The sequence below is a fragment of the Melopsittacus undulatus genome, chromosome 10 (genome assembly GCF_012275295.1).
Source record: "Melopsittacus undulatus isolate bMelUnd1 chromosome 10, bMelUnd1.mat.Z, whole genome shotgun sequence".
NCBI lineage: Eukaryota > Metazoa > Chordata > Aves > Psittaciformes > Psittaculidae > Melopsittacus > Melopsittacus undulatus.
The window spans coordinates 13,167,272-13,177,322 of record NC_047536.1 but is presented as its reverse complement, the minus strand read 5'-3'; the positions used below and the strand labels follow the sequence as shown (position 1 = coordinate 13,177,322).

The window sequence follows — 10,051 nt, the reverse complement described above, 5'->3', positions numbered from 1 at the left end:
GGGCCAGGCGGGTGCGCTCCCTGCTCCCCGGAGGGAGCCGCGGGGCAGGTGCCTGCTCCGGGCGCGTCCCTCCCGCAGCACCGCCCCGCGGGTGGAGACCGCCGCCGGTGCCGCTCCGCTCCCTCGGGGAGGAGGAGGCGGCGGCGCGGGCAGGGCCGGGGCGGAGCGGCCCGATCCCATCCCATCACCTCCGCGGGAGCGGCCGCGGGGCCGCGCTCGCTGCCGCCGCCGCAGGTGCCTCCTGCTGTGGATCGCGGCCAGCCCCGAGGCCGGGCTCAGCTCCGGGGCGGGCCGGCGGCGGCTGCATCAGCACCACCTGTAGCGACGGGACGGGATGGAGGGGCTGGAGCTCAGCGCGGCGGCCGTGCTGGGCTTTCTGCGGGAGCGCGGCGGGCTGGTGCGCAACACCGAGCTGGTGAGCGCCTTCCGGCCGCTGCTGGAGGCCGGCGGGGACGCGGCGGCGCGGAGGGAGCGCTTCAAGGCGGCCGTGAACGCCGTGGCCGTGGTGAAGGAGCGCGACGGCGCCAAGTTCGTGGTTCTGCGGCGGGAGCTGCGACGGGACCCTCCACCGGGGGCCGCGCTGGCGCCGGGGGGCGATGGCGGCGGCCCCGAGCTCAGCCCCGAGCCCGTGCCCAGCGGGCGGCTGTCGCCGGCGTCCCCCGAGGAGCTGCCGGGGCCGCGGGCAGTGTCCGAGCTGCGGGGTCTGTTCCAGGGCGGCGGTGGCGGAGTGCCGCTGCCCGGCGGCGCGGCGGGGGCCCGGCGGGAGCCGCTGCCCAAGCCCTGCATGCTGCCGGTGCGCTGCGTGCCGGCCCCCGCCGCAGCGCCGGGGCTGCCGGAGGCGCTGGGGTCCCCTTTGTCACCCACGGAGGTGGAGACCGGGTCCCGCTCGCCTTACCTGCGGCGGGCGCCCAAGAACCACCGGGCCAGCGAGGAGACGTCGGCGGTGCCCCTGGAGCAGGCCGAGCACCAGTGGCTGGTGATGGCTGCAGACGGGCAGTGGACGCAGCAGCTCCACGGGCTGCTGCTGGGTGACGCCAGCTTGGCGGACAGGAGGGACTTCATCTCGGGCTTCACCGCCCTGCACTGGGCCGCCAAGAGCGGCAACTGCGACATGGTGACAAACATCATCAGAGCGGCCGAGAAGGGGGGGACCCGCGTCAACGTAGATGCGAGGTCGCACGGTGGCTACACAGCCCTTCACCTGGCTGCCATCCATGGCCAGGAGAAGATCATCACCATGCTGGTGTACAGCTACCACGCCAAGACCGACCTGCGGGACTACAGCGGGAAGAAGCCGCATCAGTACTTAAAGGAAGGGGCGTCCTCTGTGGTCAGGCGCTTGCTGGGGGACCCCAGCCTTCCCCACAGCACAGAGCCCTCCGTGCCCATCAAGAAGAGCACAAAGCTTGCAGCTTCCATCTTGAGCTCCACGAGCACTTTCCTGGGGGTGATATCTGATGACATGGCTTTCTACGATCTCACCAAAGGTTTAAGGAAGCCTTCATCTTTAAACAAGCTCCTGGCTGCCACTACGGGCCCAAGGAGGAAGCCAAAGATCAGAGGGGGCTTCCCTTCATATTCCTCCCTCTCCGAGGCAATGGAGGAGGAGGAAGAGGAGGTTGTTGTGAAGCGCAGACCTGTTTCTGAGCTGTTCTTTGGCCGCTAGCCTCTGCCTTCTTGGGATCCAAATTGTTTAATAACGTGACCGGGGCCTTGCTTTCCTCTCTCAGAAGCAGCTTGGATTTCTTCTCTCCTGTCTTTTTGGATGTTGGACTAAGCCAGTGATAGGGACCCCAGAGGCCACTGGCTGAAACCTAACTCACAGCCACCCATGGAGAGGGAGCTACCCCGGGAGCACTGCAGATGCTGCATGTGCTGTCCTGCTGATGCTTCGGTGGAGACTGCAAACTTTATAATTAATGGTTGAAAACCTAAACCTCTGTGTGTGTAGACAGGTTAAAATGCTTAAGGTACAGCCTTCTTGATCTGTGCTCCTCGGCTGGAGAGCAAAAGTAAGGTAAAGGATTGTGTATTTTACACTGTGAACAGCAAGCTGGTAGCTGGCTACTTGAATATGGCTTGTTACACAGGCTTAAATTCTTAGAGGAAAGATGCATAGTTTTCTATGATGTTTCTGACTATTTTGGTAACAGAAGAGGAATATTTCTATTTAGAAACAAATTGTGTACTTTTTCGAAGTTTCTCACTATCACAAATGCACACATAATAATCTCAGTTATTGCCTACGGTGTTTTAGTAGGTGAACTACTCTACAAAACTAAAACCCCACCATCAGCACCATGACCTGTCTACCTCAGCCTGGAAGCAAGGTTAGCATTGTAATTGTGGCTTTTTCTCTTCCTGAAAGCCTTTCTGACCAGGTGGTACTAACCACATGTCTGATGATACTGTGAATGCTTAAACTTGACTGGAGTTCAGTCACTTACTCTGAATAAAACCCTTGTTGATACTTGATAGTGAAAAACTGAACTGAAAAACTGGGAATTGGATCCTGCAGTTTCTGAGTAGCCAACTGGAAACAAAGGCTCCTATGTCTGATTCTTCCTATTTAAAGCTTGGCCTTTGATTTTGACCTACTTACAATAAATGTTTATGAAATTTGGGCTTTATGTTAGGTGTTTCATGATGCAATGTGTGCATGACCTCTTAAAGCAGCGTTTGTCTCAGCAGCATGAATCATGGACCTAAAACTAACTCTAATATTAGAAACAGAATTGTTCAATCTATAGAGCTCCATGTAGGTCCCCAAAGCATGCTAACTGCAGGTTAATACACTGCAGTGAGGTGGTTACTCTTTTAATTGCTGTTTGCTTAAAGGTGTAATGCAAAGGGGCAGAGCTAAGAATAGAAACTGCCCAGCTGCTGGGACCAACCTGCCGAACCATCACCTAAACATGTAACTAAAACCCCTGGGTATTTCAGAGGTGATGAAGGGGATGGTGGGGCTATGCTTGCTTTGCTTTTCAGCCCCATTAGGTGCTCCAGTCCCCATACTGAAACACTTGGTTGCATGCTTTGCCTTTCTTTCCAAGCCAGTGACTTCAGGAATGTTTGTTTTTTCAGCTTTGAATTAAGCCTCCTACTTCTAATTGGCTGTAATTGGCTTCTCCTGAATGCTCCTACAGCAAGGAATGCTGCAGGACAGTGCTGAGGGGAGCACTGCCCTCTTTTACTTTACAATGTTCTCCCTGAAGTTGGTGACATTGGAATGGTTGGGAGCCTCCCCATGACTGCAGAGGGGCTGCTCCACCTGCTCCCATAGGAGCCTGGATTCCACTGCACTGCTCTGCTTCCGTGTTGAACTGCTTAAGCTGCCAAGTGAACGCCGGTGCTCCAACACCTCCTGACTTCTATATCTGGAGTAGGGTTTAAAGAGAAATAAAATCCTATTTGCTGCATAGCTGTCGCTGTGACCAGTGCCCAGCGTGCTCATTTGAAACCTGGATTTGTGCTGCACTGGGTCAGCTCACAGGCTTCCAGGGGGAAAAAAAGGCTTTTCAAGTTTGCTGGCATTGAACCCCTTTTCCCCCTGTATTTTCTGAAACCACAGCAGTGTGTGCATGTGTTCACCTTGCCTCTGAGGCACAGCAGGACTGGTAAGATCACTGTGTTTCTGCGTGAACTGGAAACACTCCCCAGTTTGACTCAGCCTTATGGGGAAGTCTGCCCAGCGGTTGTGGCTCTGAGCTTGGTACCTGTTCAAATAGCTGAGATTTTAGTGCTAATTCAGAGCAAAGCCTGCTTGCGTCAGAGGTGAGGTTCAAGGATGGAGGGTTTCCTGGTTAAAAAGCAACCAGCCAACCTCTAAAGCGTGGCTGTGACTTCACCATAAGGAAATGTGGGAGAAGGTTGTGTTGCTCCTGTATTGTTGTGTCAAAGGAAAAGCAAGAAATCACAGCAGAGATGACTTCATTGCAACAGGTAGCATCAGGGGAAACTCTGTGCTACTCCTTCCTGGGAGGCACAGAAGAGATAAGGTGCTGTGATAGAGAGATCCAGCAACACCAGCCCTGTCCTACAGCATTCCCAGGCAGTGCTCAGGGGCATGGCAGGAAGATTGCAACACCGAGGTGTGGAGCTGGCAAGGTCGATGCTGTGATGGGGTGCACCCAGCTCTGCCAACACACTTGTGCAGTGACTCAGCTCCTGCCTCCTCCTTGTTGAGCAGACCGAGGATAAGAGAGTGTTTAGGCAGGCAGTGATGAGTGTACCTCGGGCTGTACAACCTCAGGGGCAAACACATCCTGAGAGGTACAGAGAACAGGGCTGCAATCTCAGAAAGTCCACATTACCTTTGGTTAGAGGTTGAACCGGCCCCTCTGCTTTCAGGGTTTGGGTTCCTATGTTGCATTTAGGCTCCAGAGGGGACACTGAAGGGCGATCGTGGGAGCATTTTGCTGGCAGAGACTAAGGCTGTGACTGGTTTAATGGAGGGTCCTCATTAATTTCTCTGCGTCAAGCCCAGATCTGGCTGGACACGGGACGATTTTCATGTGCATGAATGAGCTGTGCTTTCAACAAGCACCAGGGCTGAGAACTGCTGCTCCCAGCCATGCTGGCCCAGGGCAGGGGCTGTGCCATAGTGAGTGCCATGGCTGGGCAAGCAGCTTTCTGAACCTCTGGCACAGGCCAGAGCTGGACCCTGCCTTCTGTGTCATCACAGACACTTGAAGGAAAGGGAAAAACCCAAAACCCTCCATGCCTGCCCTGTGGACATGGCTTGTGTGATGGGGGAAGGCTGGGAGCTGCAGATGGAAGCTACAGGTAAGGGACAGGCTGGGACTCAGGAGTTTGGAGTTGTATTTTCAGGCCAAGGGGAATGGCTTTAACCTGCCAGAGGGGAGACTGAGATGAGCTCTTAGGCAGAAGCTCTTCCCTGTGAGGGTGCTGAGGTGCTGGCACAGGGTGCCCAGAGAAGCTGTGGCTGCCCCATCCCTGGCAGTGCTCAAGGCCAGGTTGGACACAGGGGCTTGGAGCAAGCTGCTCCAGTGGAGGGGTCCCTGCCAGTGGCAGGGGTTGGAGCTGGATGAGCTTTAAGGTCCCTTCAGCACAAACCATTACACGATTCTATGATATTACTTGGTTACTAGCCTGCCTGCTTGCTACATCTCTGTTTTCCTGCTATAAAATACAATCATTTTGGACACTTCTTCAAAACACACAGTACTGAGATTCCACATCAAAATCAAGATAGTGTTTTCAGACCTGGAGGCAGCACCAGCAGCATCTGCAAGCTGTGAATGCTGCACACTCAGGGGAGTGCCTACACAAACAAAACTGGCTGGGACTGCAGCTCAGCAGCATCGGAGATGAGCAAAGCTAATGTTTGTCTGACCCTGGCTCAGGCCTTGCTAAAGATAACTCAGCTCATCCATTCCTCGGCACCGTTTGTTCTGAGGGATACCAGCTCATAAACCTGTGCTGAGGAGGGCTGCAAACAAGCTTCATGCCATGGTTCTACACAAAGGGATAGACTTTGTCCTCTCAGCTGCGGCTGCTGGAGCAGCACGAGGTTGTGCAGTGATGGACAGGCTCAAACAGATGTCTTGGGTATCTCCGTTCCCTTGTGAGTGCCACACAGAAACCTGGCTGGTGAAAACCCCGGGATGCACCAATTCTGCACTGCCATGGAGCCCTTTACAAGGTTTTGGCTTCATCACAAAGGTGCAGCAGAAGAGTCAGTGAATAACTCCAGCAGACCCATGGGAGTCCCAGCCACCAGCTGAAGGTAGAGGAAGCTTGAGAGTCTTCTAACTCCTCACTGCTTGTCCCTTCTCCTGTTCCACACATTTCCACTGTGACCTACATTCCTTGGATGCATTTGCCTCCTGATTTGCATATTAATCTGAATAAAATGGCAACGTGGCAGCTTTTGAGTCATCTGGACTAATGTGGGACCCCCCAGATTCAGAGGTTGTTAACAGGGACCTGGCCAGCACATAGCACAGGCATCAAGAACAAGGTGGGTGGTTGTTGGAGGGGGAGAATGGGGGCACAGCAGGTCAGCATAGATCAAAAGCTCTGCATTGTAATGAGGAACATTCATTTCCTAACCCAGTTCCAAGGTTTAGTTCACTGATTTGTAACAGAAAGCAAATAACTGCTCCCATCTCACCCCTACACCACGGTGCAACCCTGAGAGAAGCATCGCCAGTGGCTGGGTACCTACCAGTCCTTTGGTGTGCATTACCAGGGAAGTCCCATCAGGAAACACTTTCTCATGGTGATGTGGCTGCCTGCAGCAAGAGTGTCTGTGCCAGATAACCTACAGCAGGTCAAAAAAGGCATTTAGAGGAGATAAAATGCTCTGCCCCACTCATTCCACTGATCAACACCATTAGACCTGCAGGGATTTCTGGAACAGAGCTGCTGCAGAAGCACGTGGTGCAGCCCCATTGGAAGCAGCCTGGTCCTACCGGCTGCCCTGAAAAAGTGATAGATCCAAGTGCACCACAAAGCATTTTGGGGTAAATTTGCATCAACAAACTCTTCTGGTAGTGATGCAGATCATACAGATAAGGGGAAAACTGCTGGTGCAGAACTCACACTGTTCCTCAATGGGCATGAGGTATAGCAGCAAACCAGATCTGGCCAATCCACCTACCCAGACCAAGGCTAGGACAGGATTTACTGCAGCAGCTCTGCCACTAACACCCCCTGAGCCAGCCCCAGCCTTGGTGACTGCACTGAAACCACACAGCACACACAGAGCTGTACCCAACCAACCACTGGTCTTCAGCTCAATGATGGAAAAAAGCTCTGATCTTAAATTACAACAATGATCTGCCCCTGAGTCCAGGCAGAACCCCTACTGCTAATATAAGTGCACCTTCAGTATCTCTTCCCTTTCTGTGAAGGAAAAATGCTGGATGCACACAACAAAAGCAATGCTGACAACTCTCAGCTTCCTTTTCCTAGGTAGGAGTTCTGCTCTGTGTTGCCTCAGGTAGAGTTACAGTGGTAAGGTGACAGAATGGTTTCTGTTGGAAGGGACCTTAAAGCTCATCCACTTCCAACCCCCTGCCACAGGCAGGGACACCTTCCACTGGAGCAGTTTGATCCAAGCCCCTGTGTCCAACCTGGCCTTGAACACTGCCAGGGATGGGGCAGCCACAGCTTCTCTGGGCACAATGCACCAATATGGTCACGACGACAAACCAGCCGGGTACACACAGACTTTCTCACTGTGTTTTTGTGTTACATTTCCTCCCACCACTCTCCTGCAGCACTTTCCCCCTTTGCAGCAAAGCACAACAGCTCTGCCCCAGGCTTAGGGCTGGACCAGCTTGCTCCTCCCTAAGTGGCCATCTGCCCCTGTGCTCTGCACTCACCTACAGACATCTGCCCACCAGCAAGAATTGCTCAGGCTTCTCTTTGGGGATGCTCTCGTTCATGTGCCATGGGCTGAACGCCATTAGGACAATCTCTGGCTGCCCCTGCACATCCTATTCTCTAAATCAAGACTATCAGTTCAGCCCTTATTTTCTCTCCATGGATCTATCTATGAGATGACTCAGCTCCAAGGCTCATGCAGTATATTAGAGTCCCTCTGATAACCTTTAATGCCTCTTCATTCAGCAGTGAAATTCATGTGCTGCGTTTTGTGAAACCCAGAGGTTGCATGATTCCTAGAGCCTGATGATTCTTCGGAGCCCACGTGGGCTCCCCAGGCACAGATCTGCTCTGCAGTGCTGCTCGCAGTTTATTTTTAAGGTTTGATTCAGATGGTTGCCATGAATCCCCAGAGCAGAGAACATCCTCACACTTCTTACACGCAGCTCACTCAGCCACCAGATAGAGCTTTGGCAAAGTACATTTACATTAACTCCTCCATTCCTTACTTAGCTCCGTATGAGAATCCACAGGATAACGCCCCCGCAAAGGAAATGAGACTGGGGTTTAACAAAAAGCGATTTAAATCCTTCAATTTAGTGCCTGAGGCTGAAAGAGCAGCTCCTGATCCAGCAGCTCCTGATCGGGCAGCAACTCCCACACACTGCAGTGGGTGGTAAATTGTAAATGAGCTGCCATGTCCAAAATCCCTGCAATCACTGCCAAGGCACCGCCAGACGTGATGCACTGCCTGCTTCCCCTGACCCACACCGGTAATGCTTGCTCATTGCACCCTGGCTCTAGGCAATAAAAGGGGTCTGAATCCTGCAGTCAGGCCCACCAGCTTTTTCTTAGAAGAACATAAGTTCCTGCAGCATCTTCCCCCACACTGCTGGTGCGTGGATGGCCACATGAGTTACAGAGACTGTTCCTGGAGTCCCAACAGCCTCCCACTGGTACCCCACAGGCTCTTGCATTGTACCTCTTTCACCTCCTCCTCCTCCCACTCCTCTGCATTCTCCTGGGTGTAGCTGTAATTAATGCACACAGACAGCTCCTGCAGGTCTCTGATAGCAGTCCTCCCATGGTGGTGGGGTCACATTACCTTCTACCTGGGGTGATAAGAAGGCATTAGGCTTGCAGGCTGCAACAGGAGGAAGTGTTCCATTGCCTGAGGCTGGGCAGTGCCCAGGGGGTTTCCTGCCTGCTCTCCCAGAGGTCAGGTACCAGGATCTCCCTCATTCCTTACATTCCCCCAACACACACACCTGACTTCCATTAAGCAGTGCTCAGCAAGTCTCAGCACTGGTGAAATGCCAAAGCCTTGGAAGCCAAACGCTTTTCAGGGCCCTGGGCAGCAGTTCAGAAGCTGTGGCTGCCCCATCCCTGGCAGTGCTCAAGGCCAGGTTGGACACAGGGGGTTGGAGCAAGCTGCTCCAGTGGAAGGTGTCCCTGCCTGTGGCAGGGGTTAGAACTGGATGAGCTTTAAGGTCCCTTCCAACATAAACCACCCTATGATTCTCCCCTGATCAGAAAGCAGATTCAAGCCCACCTCTAAGAGCAGTATCTGTTCCTCATTCTCCTGTACATAACACCTGCAATTTTGAGCAACCCAAGAGCCTTTCACCAGTCCCAGAGGTACCCAGGGCTGCTCCTCACCTCTGGTATCAGATTATGGTTTAACTTGATTTAATTAAGATTTAATCTGAGTAATCAATTTTAATTATGATTTAATCCAAGTAATGATTTTACTTGCATTTACACATCAGACTGTGATTTGAAAAGCCCACATCTCAGCATGCTGGTGTGCAAGGAAATGCTGCACAGGCCTTAGGTCCAGTGGCAGATACCACCATTACTTTGGGCTTGGCCCTGGTAACACATTGATAACAAATGATCAGTATCAGAATCAAGACCCACCTGACAATGCAGACCTGCTGGTGCTTTGGGAAGGGAGCTGCTGCTGCCAGCAATGAGGTTTAGTGATCCTTGGTGCACATCATAATAACACGGTTGACAGCAAGTCCTAGCAGCTTCACTCTCTTGTTTCTCTTGAAATGAGAGCAGGGCTCTAGACATGAGTCCTTCTGCATAAACATACAGACTTAGAACCATGCTTCCTTGTTTGACTGTGGCCAGCACCTGATGAGCCTCTCCTTTGTTCCTTTAGTTTGAAGACAAATAGAGAGCAGCTGACAACCTGGGAGGCTGGCAAGCTCTTTGTGCTTCATTGCACTGGCATGGAACTCCCAGGCCACGTCTGGATGTGCTCATGGGTAGATGCAGTACACTGTGCCCTCTCTGGTGCCCTCCTCCAGCAGCAGAGCATTGGCAAGTTATCCTTAACAAACATTCCTTGTGCAGAACACATACAGTGGTCTCTTTTTTGTACGTTGTCATTTCTTAACCAGCCCATTCCTGTTGCCCAGTGGGTAAGCTCAGATAAAGAATATGATCTGAGGCAAAATGAATACAAGCCATCCATTTAAACTTACATCAATTCCCCATTCTGGGTGTTTATTGAAAGCTCTCCCCAAGGAAAAGGTGCCTCAGGAACAGGACAGCTTCTCTCAGTGGTCATCCCACGCCACTGGCAAAACATTTCTTGGTAAAGCCTAACATCATGGAACAACGAACATCTCTTCTATCTGTGGAAGAAACCTGAGTCCCATTAGTAGCCGCCTTATTCATGGTCTCG

The 10,051-nt window shown here is 52.7% G+C and overlaps 1 protein-coding gene across 1 annotated transcript; it reads left to right on the top strand.

The window, feature by feature from the left end:
- Positions 1 to 234: 234 nt before the first annotated feature.
- Positions 235 to 3,421, top strand: SOWAHA (sosondowah ankyrin repeat domain family member A). Its single transcript, XM_031047449.2, has one exon. It carries the CDS (start codon positions 335 to 337, stop codon positions 1,664 to 1,666), a length of 1,332 nt encoding a protein of 443 aa, XP_030903309.2. The 5' UTR covers positions 235 to 334; the 3' UTR covers positions 1,667 to 3,421.
- The last annotated feature ends 6,630 nt before the right edge of the window (positions 3,422 to 10,051 follow it).